This window comes from Corvus moneduloides, chromosome 14, assembly GCF_009650955.1.
Source record: "Corvus moneduloides isolate bCorMon1 chromosome 14, bCorMon1.pri, whole genome shotgun sequence".
In the NCBI taxonomy this organism is placed as follows: Eukaryota; Metazoa; Chordata; class Aves; order Passeriformes; family Corvidae; genus Corvus; species Corvus moneduloides.
Window position 1 is genome coordinate 947,264 of NC_045489.1, and position 19,473 is coordinate 966,736.

At 55.7% G+C, this 19,473-nt stretch overlaps 2 protein-coding genes across 14 annotated transcripts in view; both read right to left on the reverse strand.

Annotated features, from left to right (window-relative positions):
* The window catches only part of ATP11C (ATPase phospholipid transporting 11C), a 55,175-nt gene extending 51,745 nt beyond the window's left edge, over positions 1 to 3,430 (reverse strand). For all 10 annotated transcript variants that reach the window (XR_004242973.1, XM_032123519.1, XM_032123511.1 and 7 more), the window contains exon 1: positions 3,333 to 3,430. Coding sequence is in view for 9 of the 10 variants with exons in the window: in XM_032123519.1 (XP_031979410.1) it covers positions 3,333 to 3,359 (27 nt within the window). In the remaining variant the exon portion in view is untranslated. The remainder of the gene's footprint in view (positions 1 to 3,332) is intronic.
* A 9,738-nt stretch (positions 3,431 to 13,168) lies between these two features.
* ARL13A (ADP ribosylation factor like GTPase 13A) lies at positions 13,169 to 18,356 on the reverse strand. Of its 4 annotated transcripts, none has more exons than XM_032124319.1 (8): positions 18,028 to 18,356; positions 16,932 to 17,002; positions 16,433 to 16,682; positions 15,998 to 16,103; positions 15,558 to 15,642; positions 15,277 to 15,475; positions 14,841 to 14,942; positions 13,169 to 14,532 (listed from the first exon to the last, which is right to left on the reverse strand). In XM_032124319.1, the coding sequence occupies exons 1-6, from the start codon at positions 18,084 to 18,086 to the stop codon at positions 15,462 to 15,464; spliced, it is 585 nt and encodes a 194-aa protein (XP_031980210.1). In that variant the 5' UTR covers positions 18,087 to 18,356; the 3' UTR covers positions 13,169 to 14,532; positions 14,841 to 14,942; positions 15,277 to 15,461. The 4 variants fall into 4 exon arrangements, with proteins under 4 accessions (XP_031980210.1, XP_031980211.1, XP_031980209.1 ...); XM_032124320.1 differs by having other exon boundaries at positions 13,169 to 14,282; positions 14,435 to 14,532; positions 14,841 to 15,475; XM_032124318.1 differs by having other exon boundaries at positions 14,841 to 15,475.
* Positions 18,357 to 19,473: the final 1,117 nt, after the last annotated feature.

Here is a 19,473-nt window from a genome sequence, read left to right on the forward strand (position 1 = left end):
GTGACTTTGGGCCATTTCCCATTTTCAGCCATTTGAATAGGTCCAAGCAGGGCTATCTTCCTGCAGGGCTCCAGGTAGACACTGCCCCACAGGGCCTCATAACCAAGCTGGGGGTACCCCCATTGCTGGCAGCTGCACAGGACAGAGGGATGCAGACCCCAGGAGAGGAGCAGCAAGAGAACATCACTGCAGCCTCCAACAAGGCAAAGGCTCAGAGTCACACAGGTCAAGCCCAGGGACAACCACTGCAAGCCCATCTAAGAGGCACCTTCTTCCCCAACACCAAGCAAGCACTGTTGAGAGCCAGCAGCTCACAACAAGCCCAGCACTCGCCAAACACCAGGGATTTACCAGGGCACAGGCTGCAAAGAGGATCAGACCCCAAGGTATTTAATTAAATGGGAATAACACAACTAAGGTCCTATTGTTAGGCACTGCACAAGTACTCAAACAGAAGAATTTTGCTCGCAATTACAGACTGTTTGTTGTTTTCTTACTTATCCTGGGCTTTGAACACAAATAGGAGAGTACCAGAGCAAGGAACTGCACTGACTGCAGAGGCAGGAGACCCAGGGCAGAGCACCACGACAGGTGAGCATCAGCCCACGGGCTCAGCCAGCACCAGGCATCCCAAGAGGATGGAGAGCACCCTGGGGCGCTTCACCCACCATCTCAGCCTTCCTGGAAAGGCTGAGGAAAACTGAAAACAACGAGGGCATCAATAACTTCTCTTTCAGCATTTCTCACTTATTTCTTGCAACAGCCCAAGTGGGCACTGGCCCTGCAGCCCTGGCAGAGCTGTGGGGCAGAGCTGTGGTGCAGAGCTGTGGCCCCAGGGTACAGCTGTCTGCATGCTTCCAAGGAACCCAGGCAGAGTAATAAATGAGGAAAAGCACATTGTCTGTGACGCACAACAGAGGGACCAGCACTTCCCAGCAGGTCTGGAAGTGGACAGTGCTCGCCCCAGTGAAGGAGTGTGAGGAGCCCAGCACAGCAGTGACCCCAATCCTTCCCTGGACACCAACACACTTCCCCATTCCACATCCACATCCTCCCCACAACAGCTGTACGAGCAGCATGACACTAAAAATAAGACTCCAGCACTAGAACCTGTTTCCAAAAAAGAATTAAAGTTATATTTCAAGTTGACAGCATCTCCTAAAAGTGGATTAACCATGGCAATTCAATCCCACCTCCCTGCAGTGATCCCAGCCCCACTCTTCCTTTGACAGGGATTATTTCAGTGATACAAATTGAAGTTCAGAATCCAATTTGTTTCTGCAGAGCATCAGTCTGTACCCCCAGGTAGCTAAGCAGACCCACATGCACCACTCTACCCTTCCTGCTCTTTTTACCATCCTATTTTACACCCTATCCAGGATAAGAGTTTATAGGAGGGAAAAACAGAGCCACAAACAGTCATGTTGATAGGGCAAGTCACATCCATTGTGCCTAAGCTGTGAAATACAATTGAAAGCAGGATTTTTAGTATCTGTTGGTATTTACGAGCCTCTGGCAGACACCACACAGTGCAGAGGTTACAGCGTTTGTCTGAATAGCCCTATGGGATCTTAAGTGTGAGAAAATCTGCAGCCTTTAACAACTGCAGTGAATTCTGCAATGCCACTGCCACAAGATGAGTATCTCTTGAAGCCCAGCACTACCCATCCAGGACTGGGGGCAAGACAGCAGCTTGGGGATAGTTCCATGGAGATTGGCACGGGTTGCCCTCTCCTCCCATGGAGCAGGAGAGAGAGGACTGACCCAAGCCTATTGTGGCACCCTGCAGGGCTGGGGACAGGGGAGAGCTGCAGCAGCATGGCAGGAGCTGCTCTATCAGCCAAAGGGTGATATCGGGGGACCCGTACCACTTGCACCAGCTTGATAAGAAACAGCTCACTGCTGCTGCTGAAATGCTGCTTACAAAGCCAGGAGGTGGAAACAACGTCTAAATCCCACACCAACACTGCAGATGACCTGGCACTCTGTCCTGGTCTCTGAACAGAGCTGTTCCTCTAGCAAGAAAACCACCTCTACCCTTACAAATAGGTGCTGCAACAGCTCAGCCCTGCACTAAGCGTTTACAAATACCTGGGCTGTGCTCAGGATATTTTTTCTCCACCTCAAAGGACATCACATCCCAGCAGCACTGAACGTCCCCTCCCCACGCCGAGGGACTGTGAGAGGTGACACAGAGACTTTGTGGGACCCCGGGCAGGGCAGGGCTCGCTCCTCACGAGCGAGGAGGGTGCTGGATCCAGAACCCGGCCAGGCAGCTTCACAGTTACCCGCTACAGGAAGCGGCCACCCAAAAACGCTTTTAACCGAACTCAGTGGAAATGCCTCAAGCCACAAATGCCTCCCGACACGACTGAGACAACAACTCCTGCTAGGCTGGGGTAGGAAGCACTTAACACAGGCAGAGCTAAACTCAAAAGGCATCAAAGGCAGCAACTCAGGGCACTGAGTTTCCATCTGTCCCCGAGGCTGACAAACAACCCAGAGCCCGCAACAGAAACACAGCCTACACACGGGAAATCAACCCGCGTGCCCCCCAGCCCCGCAGAGCTACCTCCAGACTTATAAAGGAGAATTAGAGTCCCTTGCGCTATAAGCCTGGAAAATCTGGCACAAATACCTCGCTCCAAACCAAAAGTGAATATGAGAGCGCATCTCCCGGCGGCTCCGGCCCTGCGGGCAGAGCCCATTATCCCGGCAGGTAACGGGGTGGTGCCTCGGGAAGCGGCTCCGGAGCCTCCCAGGGTGTCGGGGCTGTGCTAACACCACTCACCACCGCCTGAACTCCAGGAACTTTGCTAACTACGCACTGCGCAATCAGTGACACTGCTGAATAAACAGCAGCGCCCGAAATGATGTTAAAACACGGGGTTTGCCACATTTGCTGTGGAAAAGGAAAAAAATGAGTAATTACAGAGTTGAGGCCAAGCAATGAGGTCACGGTGAAATCTCCGAGTAGCTTATGTGGCAGCGGGAAGGGACGGGGATGGGTCTGGCGGCGCGGAGCGTCGGCGGGGGCAGCCCCCTGCCTCCCACCCGGGGCAGGAGGAGCCACGCGGTCCGGGGAGCGCGCTGCCGGGGCGGGGAAGTCCCCTCCAACAGGTTTGGGGAAGGAAAAAAACAAGGTTTGGGCTCCGGCAGCAAAGGCAACTTCTGGACGGCTCGCAGGGTCGGACTGAGCCGGGGCCCTGCGGGGAGGGGGATGCGCCCCGCGCCGAGCACCGCCCGCCCCGGCGGGAAAGCAAACGCAACACAGGGCAAAAAGACAATAACAGCGAACTTCTCCCTGCCCGCCGCCCCGGCCCCGCACTCACCAGGCGGCTGAGGCTGCGGCGGAGCATCGCGGCGGCGCCCGGCCCCGCCGCGCTCACCGCCGCATCGCCCGGCCCGGCTCCTATTCCGGCCGCGGGCCGCGCTCCGAGCCCCGCTCCATGCCCCGCTCCGAGCCCCGCTCCGCGCCCCGCTCCATGCCGCCGGCCCTGCCCGGCCCGGCCCCGCTTTGTCCCGCCGCGCCGGGGGCGGGGCCGCCCCGGAGCAGCCTGGGAGTGCAGGGCGCCGCCGCCGCCGCCAGGCGGAGCCACCGCGCCCGGCCGGGAGCGAGGGGGGCGCGGCGGGGACGGGCTCGGCCCCGCACCGTGTTACACCCACCCCGAGCTCTGGTACACCCACTGCCCCGCACCCTGTTACACCCACCCCGAGCTCTGGTACACCCACCCCGAGCTCTGGTACACCCACTGCCCCGCACCCTGAGCTCTGCTACACCCACCCCGAGCTCTGGTACACCCACTGCCCCGCACCCTGAGCTCTGCTACACCCACCCCGAGCTCTGGTACACCCACTGCCCCGCACCCTGTTACACCCACCCTGAGCTCTGGTACACCCACTGCCCCGCACCCTGTTACACCCACCCTGAGCTCTGGTACACCCACTGCCCTGCACCCTGTTACACCCACCCTGAGCTCTGGTACACCCACCGCCCCGCACCCTGAGCTCTGGTACACCCACCCCGGGCTCTGTTACACCCACCGCCCCGCCCCTTCCCCACCATCTGCATGTGTGCAATTTGCCCTCCGTGCCGGTACCCCTCTGCTATGGCACTGGCATAGAACGGTTTGGGTCGTAACAGACCTTAAAGACCATCTCCTTCCAACCCCTGTCCCGGCAGGGACACCTTCCAGTAGACCGGGTTGCTGCAAGCCCCATCCAGCCTGGCCTTAGCATCCACACCTTTTCTGGACAACCTGTTGTGCCAGTGCCACAACACTCTCGGGGGAAGAACTTCTTCCTCATGGCTAACCCAAACCTGCTCTCTCTCAGTTTGAAGAGGGCTGCTACCCCTTGTGCGACCTGCCCAAGGCATCATCCCCCAGTCCTATAACTACATGCCCTCATTAAAAGCCCCTGTCCAGCAATCCTGCATCCACTTTAGGCACTGGAAGGGACGCCAAGGCCTCCTCAGAGCCACCTCTTCCACATTTCAGACACCCTCCACTCTCTCAGCCTGTCACCACAGCAGAGATGCTCCAGTCCTTAGAGCATCTGCATGACCTCCTCTGAAACAGCTCCACATGGCACTGCCAGTGGGGATCTCAAGAGTGGAATAAGGGGCAGAACGCCCTCCCTCAACCTGCTGGTGGTGCAACCCAGGGCATGGCTGTCTTTCCGGACTGCAGGCACACAGCCGTCCCCTCCTCTGGTGCAGGAGCCCAGTCGCTGTTACCATGCTCAAGCAGCCAACATAAACACACCTTGGAGCATTTTTCCCAAGACTTGACTGACCACAGAAGCTGTTTAGAGTCTCTGGGTACTTTTCCCCACTTGAAACTCTTCCTGCCATGTGTGGCTCAGCCAGACCAGCCTATTCCCAGGGCTGTTTTGCAGCCTCTTAGCCCGGAATTCCCTGGTGCCTCCAGCCTTCCTGCAGCACACAGGCTAAACACACACTCCTTCCCCGGGGCTGGGATAGCGCCAGAGAGGACGCTAAACTCGCCTGAAATGCTTCCTCCAGGGAGCAGGCACAGAGCACGAGAATATTAATAAATATAAACCACCAAAATTGAGAAAGACAAGATGTAACCTAACAAAATCTACGTTTTTGTTATGCTTTCAGCTTCATTATTGCCTAGTAATAAAGCAGCCTTTTCTGGAGCAATATCCTCTGCAACAGCACAGGGCAGGGAGTTTTCCTGGTGCTGTCCCTTGCTGACAGCTCCAAGCACCTCTCCAGGAGCAGGCAGCTGCTCGACCCCAGCACCCAGGTGCCACTGCCATTTCAGCAGCTTGCATCACTCCCGTTTTAAAGTCAGCTTCTTCTGGGAACTGAGCAAAACTCACCTTGTGGCACCACAACTGGGCCTAGAGAGCAGCTGTCAGCTTCCAGAGACCTGGAAAACACACAGGGATTTTTCACTCCACATTTTTAAAGCAAGAATAGCATCACATTGGTTTTACTAAGGCTAAACCCAGTCACATTTGCTCTACACAAGCACCCACTGTCTGGCAGTTTCACACAGTGTGACATATCTAAGCCTGCACAGAACGCCTGCCCCAGCACCAAAATAGAAGTCAGGTGTCGGACAGGCAGGAGTCTACAGGGTTTTTTTAACCCCACTTCTCCCAGGGCAGCAGCAGATGGATCGGTGAAGGCTCCCACATCCCTGCTGAGCCAGGCAGCATTGCCGAGGGCACAGCCAGCACTCATCTGACTCCCAAGTGCAACCTGCCCACTATTCCCCGTGCAGCTGTGCTGTTGCTCACCTTTCTACACAAAGGCCTAACCACAACAGAGGAAACCAGAAAACAATGCCAGGCATTTAAAAATAATGAATGGCAATTGTTAAACATCTTAATATAATGCCTAACCAGCTTGGCTGCAGAGTTCCCTCCCCCACAAAACAATAGAGAACTAAAGTTAGACCAACACTACCCTGCAGCTTTTGCACTGCTTTTTGGGTACTCTGCTGATGCTTTTCTAGCCTGTTTGTGCTGGCTAGAAGAGGGAGCTGTTGTTCTCAGACATTTTCCTGTTGCAGGGCTCTGTGGTAGGTGCTGAATAGACCAAGCCATGCCCAGTGAACCTGCAGCCTTTGGGGTTAGACACCTGCATGTTTCCAAAGGCCAAGGCAACCTGGCCCACAGAAAGATAGCTATTCTTCTCTTCAATATGTTCCTGCAGGTACAGTTGCTCCTCACCTTTCACCTGCATTAATTGATCACAAAGAGAGTTGGTCCCATGAGCAGAAGAGAGAATCCATGCATCTGTACTTGTCCTTACAATTCCTGTGCCACGCAAACATCAGCCCCTACCCATTTCAGTTTGAAATGCTGATGTCTTAATTTTTTTAAAGTTTGCAGGGATTAGAAACAAAATGCAAGACTTGGATGGTGATACAGAATTAAACATTAGATAATTAGCTTTAAATGCACTGCCAGCAGTGACAGAGACCCTTTTCCAGGGAGCTCCCAGGTGGAATACATCCACGCACAGCTGGTAAGAGCTACAGGTGAGTGCCTGGTCTCCCAAACTCAGCCAGAGTACAACCATAGTATCCTGCTGTGAACCAGACTGTTTAAATCCACCCATCTCCTTACTTAACCCCGAACAGCCAAAGGCAGGACTTCACTGGAGAAATCAAGGCAGCTGTCATCCCCCGTGAGCTGCTGACACAGTGGCCTCGGGGCAGCGAAACCCCTGTCTCAGCAGAAACCAGCCCCGCAGAGAGGAAGCAAACAACCCTGACTGGGCTTTTTCACCGCCTGGAACAGGCTGCACGATTCCGCTGCTGATTTGGTAGCAATTGTATCAGTTCACAGGTCTTTACAAGGGAAATCTGTTTTTAACGCGCCTGTTAAAGCCACGAACAGGCGGTGCCGTGTGGAGAACAGCCGAGGCTCAGGCGCTGCCCGGCACGGAGCTGGCGGGGACTCCGTCCCGCACCCGGGCATGCCCTGCCCGTGGAGGGGACCACAAGGAGCAGGTCCCCCTCCGAGGGAGAATTTTGCACGATACAGCTTGGTTGGCATCCGTCGCCACTTCAATTAGCACAAAAAATGAATTATCCAGGACATCAGCCAAGCGCTCAGCAGACTGCAAGCAGGGCACAAACAGAGGGACCCGGGGGATGGCCTTGAACACCTCACACCTTGGGTAAATCCATCAAGTTCTCTCACAAAATAGTTTTCATGTCCTGTGAAAACCTTTGTTTTGACTGTTCACGGCGATGGAGGTGTTGAAGCTCAGTCCCTGGCAGGTACCACAGCAGGAGGCGGGAGCCAGGCTCCCCTCTGACCTGGGGACACACACTAACCCTCACCGCCTTGCGGGGTTTGGGGAGTTTTTTAACAAACACTTATTTTTGCAGTGTTCTTTGCTTCTTCTGCCATCGTGTGGCCACTTGGAGGATGAAGAGCTGTCTGTAAAACATGCAATCGGCTTTCCACGTCTTCCAAATATTTTATGGATTTTTATAATATCCAGTGTCGAATTAAGTCAATGGAGATGGATTTGCTTCTCATCAAGGTCCTTCCCACTGCCTGGCAGGTACTACAGGTTTGTCCTCGGTGTTGCTACAGCTTGAAGTAGGTCTTGTTAACCCGAGTGTGTAGGTTGGCAGCTACTTTATTGCCAGGGCATGACCTGCCCATTGACTGGGTGCTCCTCACACTGGGCAAGAGGATCCGGGACAAGGCACTTGCTGCCGAGTGCCACCCACTTCTGAGGCAATCCTTTCCCCCGACAACCATTCCAGGCCACCTCCATCTGGGAAGGTGAGTTCATGCTCAGGGCTGCCACAGTCACTGCACTCTGAAGAGACTGGCAGGGCTCTGTCCTGGTCTGCAGGTACGTCACAGCATGCCAGGATCACTGCGGGAATGCCAAGGAGAAGCTGACACCATTTTTTCCCTTCACTGCTCCTGAATAGAACAGATCCTTCACTGATTTGGTGAAAAATGTTGTTTTATAAGAAATGAGAGCATTTTTGCCAGCAGATTCCAAGAGAGAATTCTTGTCTGTGCACACCTGAGACTCTCAAGTCTACCCTGCCAGCACAGGGTGACCAGCAGGCACAGGACCGACCAGGAGCTCACTTTCTGAAAGCAGCCAAAGCCACCCAAATCCTCTATCTGGTGGAGCCCTGCCTATGGCCTTTCACTGCCAACACCTCTGGGCAGTGCTCACTGCCCCTCAGCAGGGCAGGGTGCAGATTTCATCCTCCCCTCATGCCAATCTGCCTGGAAAAACCAGGTTTCCCCTGGGAGGGGCCAGCAAGTACTCTCGTGTGTGTGGGTGTTCCAAGGAGGGATTGCATCACTCTTGCAAAACAGCCGTGAGGGAAGCAGTAACTGTCTGCAGAGGGTGTGCACGGAGCCCCGCCTCCTGACATCCCCTGGAGCCTGTGCATCCCATTCCTCCCGGATCAGCAGGGCCTGACCAGCACCAGCTGGGCACGGCACTCAGCACCAGTTCCCCGAGTCCTGCCTCGCACCTGCACCCAAAACATCTGCCTCTGGTGAGGCATAACCTGCAGCAGGGACTTCCCAGGGAGTTCTTTGGGCCTTCCCCAGCCTTCCTGGGGGGAAGGAAGAGGCAAGTTCTGAGTCACACTGAGCACTGTGGAGTTGAGTCAGCAGTAACACCCACACTGCGGTGTCCATCGCACAAAGGGACGTGCACATGCTTTTCCCCACCCCTCAAGTGCATTTTCAATCAGTTTATCCCTCCCCCAGCAGCTTTCTTTGCTGGAACAGGGCACAGAGCTCAGATGCCTATTGCTGCAGGCCTCTGCAGTAATTGTACCTGCGATCTACAAACAACAAGCCTAGCCAAAATAAAACCCATAGAAAAACCCTAAATCACCCCCACAAACCTCTCCTACAGCTACGCTATGCACGGAAGGTGGGGTGTAAGGTCTAATCAGATGAGAGCTTGGTAACAAGCAAGATTTGTGCCACCAAGTCAGGTATTTGAGCTAGTCCCACTAAGCTCAGCTGCAGTGAAAGGTAAGTGCTGCTGAAGAAGGTGAAAGTTCTCTCACAGGCAAGGCCTGAGCTCTGATTGCTGCAGCAGACTTTAAAATGAAAGATTTTGGTTAACAAATTGGCTCTTAGCCCATATCCAGAGATATCCTGTAGCAAAAGCCCTTCTAATTAAATAGTCTTTCCCAAGAGGCAGTTTCCCCTCAGTGTGAGATACCCTATTCAAGCTCACAGCAACTTAGAGTGATAAAAGAAAGTGAAAGAACACCAATTTCAGTTAATGAAATTTCCCTTTTTCTTTTTTGAAGGGGGAAAATCCAGCAAATATATTTGATACACAATATGATAAATCTATGTACCTCAGACTCCAGCATATTTCCTGGTGCCCCAAGACAAACACATCTACCAAATAAATTTGATTATATCCTTCTTCCTTCTGCCAGCAACAATGTCTCCAACAGGGCTCATTTAACATAGAAAGGGAAAGTTTTCATAGTTTCTCATTTTCCAGTCCTTTGTCTTCTCCTTTCCTACAAAATCTTGATAGCCCCTTTCAAGCCAATCAAAAGAAGCTTAGGGAGCTACTCTCAATGAATTCAACCTGGTTTTTTCCTAACATTTTTCAGCATACATGACAGCAAACACTCCAGATCATGTTTTTAGTGTAACACAACAGAGGGTCTACAACAGGTAACAACACATCCGAAAGAAACTCCGTGCATGGTTACTCATTCCTCAGTGTGTTGAGAGCTGCCTATTATCACATATATCACAATATTTTGAATGATCTCTTGAAAATCACTTGGACCCTGGTGTGCTCATATAAAGAAAATGTTGAACTACTTCCCAACAGTCGCTTTTTCAGCTAGGAAACTTCCACAAGAGCATGCTGGCAGCCAGCCCACCCAAGTTAGTGAGAGAGTAGAACCTGCAAACAGGAGAAAGTGTACATAGCAACCAGCTTCTCGAGCTCAAAAAACCTCTCACCCCGGGCTTTTATCAACCCTAACACACATTCCAAGGTTTAAAATCCACTTACCTTGCTTATACATGTTTATTTAAGTATGTACATACTGTAACCAGCTTTCAGACAACAGTAACATGGGAAAGAGCCCCACACCTTAGCAGTGCCTCCCAAGGGACAGCAAAGCCAAGGAGCAGGGGCTGCTCACCTTTCCCCCACAGCCACTGCTGTGGTAGGGTAAAAGATTTATTTTAATTAATTTTTGTACCTTCATCACAAAGCAGGGAGGGGAGAGCTTCATGTGAAAGCCCCTCACCAGCCCAAGCCCCAGGCTCTACACCCCAGGGAAACACTGCCTTTTCCCTGGCTGTTTATATGCCCCAGAACAGGTGCTGGGATTTACAGATGGGTTGGCGGGGGATGAGAATCACCTGCAGGCACCCCACAGGATGTGATCCATTCCACTTGCCTTGCAAAACACCCATTAACCTGGATCACTTGCAATTAATTCCTTTTACTGCCCTAAATCAGTGTTCAAATTCCAGTGTCTGAGATGCTCGCAAAAACCACTTGCTGGCTCCTTCTTCTATCAATTTGGGTTAGTGAAGGAGTGGTCAAAGAACTGCCATGTTTTTCCCACATCACAAATCTCTGTCTCTGAGTTACTTTCCTTCATCAGGCCTGGCTGCTGTGGGGTTTTGCCGCCCCACAGCTCCCTGATGTGTGGAGCACCCCAGGACCAGGCTCACCTTCCCTGTCCTGCCCCTCGGAGCACGGGGCATCCTCACTGCAGGTGCTAGGAAGGCTGATTGCCAAAGGGTGTCTCCATCAGAATCCTGGAAACAGTGGTGAAATCCATGATGGTTCGCAGTCCCCCGGAAACACCAATATATATGGGGAAAACACATGGTTTAGTTTTTATTGAAAAAACACAACAGTGGATGTACAGCAGGAGAGATGCCTGTACATCTCAACAACAGCTTGCCTTGGGGAGCCTCCTGCCCTGCCCATGTGTATGGGACAAATCAAGGGCTCTCAGGGAAGATTTCAGAGTCAACATCATCTTCCCCATCCTCTTCTGGGGGTAGAGTGGAGCAAGGAGGGGTTATAACACAAAGTGTAGTTGCTGGCTAAGCCCAGCCAGTGCGCAGAAAGCGAAATTTAATGACATGGGAGAAAGCACAGCAGGGCCATGGGTGGAACTAGAGGAGCTGACAGCCTCCCCACATGATCCCCTCTTACAGGCTGTCCTCCAGGTCTTCCTGCTGCCTGGAAAGGTTGGTGCTGTCCTGTACACAGGAGGACTTGGCAGTGTTTTTAAACAAGTGACCAAGCAGTGCTCTTCACAGAAGAGCAGCAGTCTCACTCTTCAACTTTCAGCCCACACATTTAAATTTTGATAGTGATAACAAGCATCAGGAAGGAATCCAATTGTGCAAAGCAATGCTGGTATGAGGAGGTGGGAGGTGTATTCCCACAGGCATTTGCTCAAACATCTCTTCATCTCCTCCTGGCAGCATACAAACAGACATCGACTTCTGCAAAGCTCAGCCGGGTGCAGACTCACTCCCTCCATCTCTCCTTCTCTCCATCTTTTAGGCTCAGAAGGACACAGGCTGTGGAGAGAGCTGCTGGTGACCCTGCTGGCAGATGTGGGTCTCTGAATGAGCAAAATCAAGAGCTGTAGAAATGCAGACTCACACGCCAGTTTCCAACAAGGCAGCCCCAGCCCAGGCTGTGGTACCACGACAGTGCTGGTGGGACCAGGCACCATGTTTTGCCTACCCTGACCCTCCTGAGTCAGCTCCTCTGGAAGCCGGAAAAGAAGGGTATGCTAGATAATTCCAAGTGCAGCAATGCAAAGCAGGGTTGTGCCACCCAGCCAGCTCCCTGTAGAAAATGCTGTTGATACTCTCCACAAGAGATAAAATGTGTGTCTCTCCACAGCAGTTGCTGAGGCACTGCTTCCTGCTTCTCAGCACATTTGGCACTCCAGCACTTTTCAGCAAACCCAGCATTCATGGGGGGGTACCACTCAGCACCATCTCATTTTTGGGGGTGTCTGCTCATGCCACGCCCTGCTGCTGGGCTCCACGCCTGGCCTCGGTGCAGATCAGACACGCCAGGACCAGCCTGGGCAGGGCCCTACCTCACCCCCAGCAGCAGGCAGTGCCACCAGGACCATGCCTCCCAGACACCTCCTGCCCTAGCCGGTTATTCAGCTATTGGGATGTAAGATAAATAAAAGGAGAAATATGGAAAAAGAGGCCCTGCCCACCGTGCTTGCCCCAGGCATGCACCCCCTGCTACAGCCACTGCTTCTCACATGTGCCAGGAGCAGCCCAGCCCATTATCCAGTGGCACAGATTAACCATTAATTAATATATTTTGATTTATCTTTGGTCACATAGATCTCAAGATCTCATTTTTGAGATTTTTCTGAGATGCTTTGAGATACACCATTTTTAATGTAGAGTTGTTGCTGCTCACCTTCTAAAGAAGATGAAAGTTGTATTCCTTTTTGATGCAGACCAGGATTATCTCCTGGGATTAGGTGCTCTACACCCATGGAAACACCAGGGTAAGGGGCGTTGATTTTGAAATACGTTTTCACTGCTTGTCTGCACCACAGGCTGGAGATCATTATATCTGGGAAAAGGTGTTAGGTCAACCTGACAGGTTTCTTACAGCTGGCTCCAAGGAAAGTTTCCCAGCCAGTTCTGCCGCTGGACTTGTGACTTGTCCTGCTGGACATCTCTGGCTGTGGGTGCCACACGGGGCACTCCGTGCTCGCTGGAAGGAGCTGCGGTGTCGGGAGCTGCAGGGAGCACCAGCGGGAGCTGGCTGCAGCCGCCCGTGCCAGATGCTCCCAAACCCACTCTGCTCCTGCTCCCCACCCGGTTCTGGAGCTGCAGTGAGCAGGCCGTGGGCTGGTTCGTGGTCCCAGCTGTATGGGAGTGCTTGGCCTCATCCCAAACCCAGTGGCTGTGTGAGAAGTGGGTGTTAGAGGGGATACATTTTAATGTTTCTCTCCCTATGATGCTGTGGAGATCTGGGACCCCAGCAGAAGGAACGTGGCTGGCAGCCTGGACACGACCCCCAGGGACACCCATCCCAGGAGAAGAGGCTCCATCACAGCACAGGTCCCCACTTTACCCTCTACCCCCCAGCACCCACATCGCAGGGAACTCCACCAGGCTGAGACAAGGGGCTGCTGGAACCGCTGTATTTACAGGGCAGTATTAACTTCTGCTGTTGTTATTTACAATTTATTTACAAATAATCCCTGTAGTCACCAACAGTTGAATCTGGCAGAGTTCGACAGAACTTTATGGCAGGCTGGCAAGGCAAAGTAGACGGTTTCTCTTCTTCTCCCTTTTCAGCCCTGCCAAGGGAAGGGCTTTAGTGATTTGCCTTTCCCCGGACCACAGAGGCAGTGCCTGTTAATCACTAACCACCACGGGAGCAGAGGTGACTAACGCAAGTTCACATTCTAACACTGTTGCAGGTGTTACCCCAGTTCCCGGCTCCACGTAAGGTGTTTCCAGGGCTGAGGGCTGGTTTCCCGGCCCAGGCACCCTGCCAGAGCCGGGCAGCACGAGTCCCCGGCCCGGCTCGGGCCCGGGACAGCACAGTCGGACGGACACGGCCCGTCACAGGCGGGTTGTGTCGGGACGCGATGCGCTGCTGCTTGTCCCGTCTCAGAGCTGAGCCGAGCACACATCAGGGACCACCCGGGGCAGCAGAGTGCCGGGCTGCCAGTGACGCGGGAAGATTTGCTGCAATGTCTCTCCTGGAGGGATGGCAGGATCAGGAGGAACGATCCTGGGGAAGGAGCCTCCAGCAGCCTCTGCCACCAGCTGCCATTGAACTTAAATTTTCACTGACGGGCTGCAGGATGCACAAACGCGGGTATTGCCCTCCTCCAGGGTGTGAAGAGAGTCCTGACAGCCCTGCCAGATGTGGCTGAGGGTTGGGCGGAGCTCTTCTGCAGACCACCTGGGACTGCTCTCCCACTTTCACCATCAGGAAATGAGACTGTTCCAGGCAGTAGCCAGGGAGTGACTGACGGGCCAGGTCAGCCCCTGACCTGCCAAGACAGCTTTCCCAGGGCATAGGGCAATTCAAGAGACAGGCTTTCCCCCTGGGATGTTTGCTCGGATCTTCCTCTCCTCCACAGACTTATCCGGGTTTAAGCGGAGTCTTCCACAGAATACTAACAGGGGGCAGCAAGGGGCCGGCTGTTCCCTTTTCAGATGAATTTGCAGCCCGGCTGCCAGAGAGGCATCTTACAAAGGGACTTTTGGCTCACTCCTGTGGATCCCTGGTTTTCAAGCCATGCAGGGGACAATGGTGCTGTTTATGCCCCAGGACCCATTTCCCCGCTCTGCCAGCCGTGGCCAAGCACCCCAGCAGCTCTGCATGAGCGTGGGTCCCGCTGCCACTGCAGTCTGGGTCCTCTAGGAGCACACACACCTTGCTTTGTGCCTCCCCTGCTCAGGGGGTGATGGCCGAAGTCTGCTTCCTCTGCTCCTGCCTCATCTTCAGAGCCAGCATCGCCCGGCGGTACAAATCTGAAAATGAGGGGAGCAGTCAGGCACTGACCAGGGACCAGCTCCATTGTCCACCTGGCAACCTGTGCTGAGTGAGGGCTGCAGGGACACCCCCGGCTCCAGCACAGTGCACTCATGTGGCCTCCCTGCATCCCACCTCACAGCAGAGGCAGCAGCATCTGCCTCCACAACAGCCCCTCCCTTGCCCTGCAGCAGCACTTGCCTGTGCCCATGTCCCCACACCAAGCACCCCATGGCCAAGTGTCCCTGCACTGCCAGCAGGCCAGAACCCTGATGCTTCAGCAAAATCTGTCTTGAGAAATACCAACCAAAGGTGCTTGAGGCCTCCTCATGCTGCTGTTCCAGAGAAGGTTCCTGTGACTTGATTTTGTTCTTGATTTTCTTCTTTTTTTTCTTTTTCATGCCCTGTGCTGGATGGAGAAATAAAAAATGTCAGGCACCATACCTGAGCAAGGATGCCTTTGTCACCAAGCCAGTTGAGAGGACTGCTGCTGGCGGGTTTGCAGTCCTCCATCGCTTCCATGCATTCTCCCGTGTGGAGATGCTCAGATGTCTCTCCTCTTCCTCTTCGGACTCCTTTGACCTGGCTCTGCACTCAGCTGATCTGCAAGCAAAGCTGATGGAGGTGGCAGGGACCAGTGGTCCAGCATTTTGCCACATCGCCAGGCCTGGCAACCTCCCTGTAGGGAGGTTCTGACATGCTGGTGCTGGCAGAGCTGGCAGCCCCCCATAGTCCCCTCTCACCTGAGTGGGGGGTGGCCATCCTGGTGGGTACGGGCTCCTCCTGCCCGACCCTGTTGGGGAGCAGCAGCCCCCCGGCAGCCCCTGCACGGCTGTCACCCCCTACTCCCGGTCCCTCCAGCTCGTCGGCTGGGCTTGGCTGCCCCAAGCCCTTCTTCTTCACCTTCCTCTTCCTCCTCCTGGGGCCCTTAGTGCTTTCCTCCTGGGCGGGGAAAGGAGGATGAGGAGAGGGTGGCAGAGCCCCTCTTCCACCCCGTCCCACCCCGGGGGTGTCACTCACTCACCAGGGGCAGGAGGCGGCAGACGGGGCGCGCTGCCCGGTGCTCCCCGTTCTTCCCCGCGCCCTCTTCCCCGGGGGACGGCCGGTCCCTGGGGGAGAGAGCCCAGCAGGGTGAGAACGAGCGCTGCGGGGGGAGGATGGGGACGGGGACAGGCGCCCGCGGAGCCCCGCACCCACCTGCGGGCGGGCGGGCCGGCTCGGGCGGCCCTCGGGGCGGGAGGTACCGGGGCAGCGGCCGGCAGGGCCGGGGCGGCGGCGGCGGCGCGGAGGAGCCAGCGCAGCCCCTGCAGGGTGGCGCGGGCCGGGCCGGCGGGGGGGACCCGCTTGGCGACACAGGGCTCCTGCGGGCGGGCGGGGGATCAGCGCGGGGAGCGCCGAGCGGCGGCGGCAGCCCCGCGGGCACGGGGAGCGGGGAGCGGGGAGCGGAGCCAGCCCCGCACTCACGATGCGACAGGGAGAGCGGTTCTCGTTGACCAGCCGCTCCAGGCACAGCCGCTCGATCAGCTCGCAGGGCAGCAGCGCGGCCGCCGCGTCTTGCTTGTTGGCCAGCCTGGGGCACGGGAAGAGCGGCCGTCCCCGTCACCGCGGCCCCTGGTGCCTCGCTGGGCCGCGGCGGGGGAGGCTGCGCGCTGTCTCCCGGTCTGGCTGCGATTAGGTGAAGCACTGCCCCAGCCCGTACCTGGCACTGGAGCCCCCTCCTCAGCTCCTCTCCACGGATGCTCTGATCTCCCAAGCACTGCTGGGGTCCTCATGTCCCGGCACTCCCCGACAGCTCCCTGGGCAGCACACCCCCGCTGCAGCCCACAACCCCAGCAACAGGTTCCCACTCCACCCCTCACCCTCTGCCTCAGAGGTTGCATCCCATCGACCCAGTCTTACAGCAAGAGGGGCTTTCCGGAGACATCGGGATGGCTCAGGACGCGGCTCAGGACCTTGCGGGCCTCCTCCACCCGCGCCAGGTCACCGGAGTCCAGGACGAAGAGGAGCCCGTGCGCCTCGCTGTAGTGGCTGCGCCAGGCGCTGCGGGAGCGCTGGCCCCCGGGCAGGTCCACCAGCGTCACCTCGAACCTGTCCACCCGCAGGCGGGTCTGGCCAGGCTGCGCGTCGCGCAGCACCTCGCCGGCCAGCGCTGCGGGTGTGGAGAGGGCAGAGAGCTGCCCCGGAGCCCAGCAGCATGCCTGTGCCCTTCCTGCCCCAGCCACATCCCCACTCCCTCTTCCAGGGCTGCCTGGGACACGGCTGGTGCCCTGCACACTTCCCTAGAAGAGCGGCTGTAGTTCAGGAGTCTTGGTCCTTCGAAGCTTGGGCACTTGGTTGGAAAGGACCATAAAGGTGCTGCCTCATCTGAGGCAGGCTCTGGGGTTGTGCTGCTCCTCACCTCTCTCTATGTCCATGATGACAGAAGTTTTCCCTGCGTTGTCCAGCCCCATGACAAGGAGGGTCACCTTCCTGGGGGGCAACAACAGCAGGTGAGCATCCCAGAAAAAGGCTGTGCTCCCTGGGCAGCAGTGACTACTGCGGGCCCCCAGGAAAAGGACCCTGCCCATGGCAGCTACATTTCAGCCAGGAGAGAGGCAGGAGGGTGACACAGGTTCTGTCTGAGTTGAGGGCAAGTGCAGGGACAATCCCTGGTGCCCGGGAGAGGGTGAGGACAGGCACAAGTGCCTGGAACCACCCCAACACCATGGGACAGCCACACTGCAAAGCCTTCAAGGTGCTTCCTATGGCAAGGATTTACTCTCATATCATATAGGATTAAGCAATTATATGTACAGGCCCACATGATTCTTCCTTATATGCAGTCAATGATTACACCTTCCCTGGCAGTAAGTTTTGAGCATACACAGGTAGGGAAAGGTAGCAAGGACGATTTTATGAGCTTCTGCCTGGACTCAGGTGTTTTTCCTGTTGCTAAACAGCCCTGTCCAGTCTCCAGCAATGTGATCCACCGGAGCCACACAGACAACATTTTCTCTGCCACTGACAAGCCACTGTAGTTATTTGCAGTATCATTTTCTTCCTTAAACATACAGACCAGGCTGCATGGCAGCAGAGGTGGCACAGCTGCACCTCCAGCATTACAGCAGGTAAGGTGTCCTCTCTAGAAGGAGAGGACCATAAACCTCCTTGCAGTGCTGTTGTGGGGGAATTAACCTGGGTGTCCTGACACATGCAAACAAGGCAGGTGTTTCAGTGCATCCTTCCCAGATTTCTTGGGGAGCCGCTGACTCTGCAGAGCTGGAATCCCACTGGAACCTGCATCTGCATCCCTGCCCAGCCTGCTCCCCTGCCTGCCAGCTCCTGCCTGCTGGGGGGCAGCGAGGACACGCTGTGCCTTGCTCAGCAGCTTGGGGACAGTTCCTGCAATGGGCACCTGTTTCACCCTGTCACCACACTGGTGCCCTCACCGCTCATAAACACAAGGGTAAATATTGTCATCCCCAGGAGCCCCGGGAGTGGGCACAGGGACCTACCTGACGGGCTCCTGTATGGCCTGCAGCCACGACCAGCAGTGGGAGAAGAGGTGGAACATGGTCTGCAGCCCCGTGCAGAGGGGTGGCCTCTCTCCAGCACCTACGAAGTGAGCAGCCCAGCGTGTGCCTGTGCTTCATCCTCCTGCCTGGGCTCTCTCTTCATCCTGGGCTGTCCTGTCCCACGGCACAGCACTGCTGCCTCTGGTCTGGTGTGCACAAGCCAAGCCTGGAGACAAAATCCGTCCTTCTGGGCAGTACCCCACGGGCATGGACCTGCCGGCCAGACCCTGCTCTCACAGCCCCTCACATCACAGGTGTGCGAGTCAGTCTCTCACCTGCTCATCCCCACTGCACAGCCTCTGCTCACATGCCCTTTGCATAGCAGCTGCTTAAATCTAATCTGGATTTATATTACTTACTCCTGCAGGCTCCTTAATCCTGGTGGGTCGGCCCAGGCCAGCGGCTGCTGGGACACGGTGTGTTGTGGGACTGCCTGCCACGCTGGGTGACACGGCACTGCCTCATCCACCCCACTGCAGCCTCGTGGTGCTGGCAGCCTTGTGTCTCCATCCCTGGCGAGAATGGCTTGTGGTGGGGACACTGCCTGACAGCCCACATGGGCTGAGTTAGTGACTTTTCTAAGGAACGGCGTCTCTGGCTTCTTGCTGCCTGATCCCTGAGGGGATGTTTCCCTGCAGCCCCTGAAAGGAGCATCCCCTTCATGGTGTGCACAGCTCTGCTGCTCACCCAGGGTCCCCTCTGAGCTGGGCTGGGGGACATCACTGCTCACTGCTTGTGTTTTGCGCCCTAACATGGCACTGCCTGAGTGGCAGCAGGTCCTGTGCTGCTTGGGGTAGAAACAGCAGCCAGCCCCAGCAGGAGCCTGGCTGGGAGCAGGGAAGTGGTGGGGACCTTCAGACCACAGGGCAAGGAGTGGAGGAAAAAAAGCCCCAGCTCCTTGATCTTCAGCTCCGAAACTCTTATCTTGCTTCTCAGGTTTCCTGCTTCTTTTCCCAGCCAGAGCTGCCCTCCCTGGCTTGCTGCCACTGATGGGTGTGGAGGAGAAGTCACACAGGGATGTCTGAGCTGCAGGAGCTCTGGTGGGGGGGAAGTGGGGTCCAGAGGGACAAAGACATGAGATCCTTCAAAGGCCAAAACAGGGAGCCTGCTGGCTCACCTCAGTCCGTGATAAACCACCCAGCACCAGCAACACTGCCTCGACCAGCTGAGCACCAGCCACGGGCCAAAGATGCTGAGACACTGTCCTGGCCCCAGGGGTTCAAGCCCAGATGGGCATGGCCCCATGCCCTTCTCTCCAGCCCCACACACTGTTGGGAAACTTGGCACCCATCCTGGGCAAGGGAGCTGCCCCAGATCTCTGCCATGGGCAGGGAGCCATGCATGGCTAATGGCTGATGAAATTCCTGTTCTGATATCACAGTCACA

What these genes read in the sequence shown, in the direction of transcription:
- ARL13A (XM_032124319.1), bottom strand. Translation starts at nt 18,086, where the DNA reads ATGTTCCACCTCTTCTCCCACTGCTGGTCGTGGCTGCAGGCCATACAG. An exon ending in GCCATACAGGAGCCCGTCAG is followed by an intron (nt 17,003 to 18,027) that starts GTAGGTCCCTGT and finishes GTTGCCCCCCAG; the next exon opens with GAAGGTGACCCTCCTTGTCA. An exon ending in ACCGCTCTCCCTGTCGCATC is followed by an intron (nt 15,643 to 15,997) that starts GTGAGTGCGGGG and finishes TCTCTCCCCCAG; the next exon opens with GGACCGGCCGTCCCCCGGGG.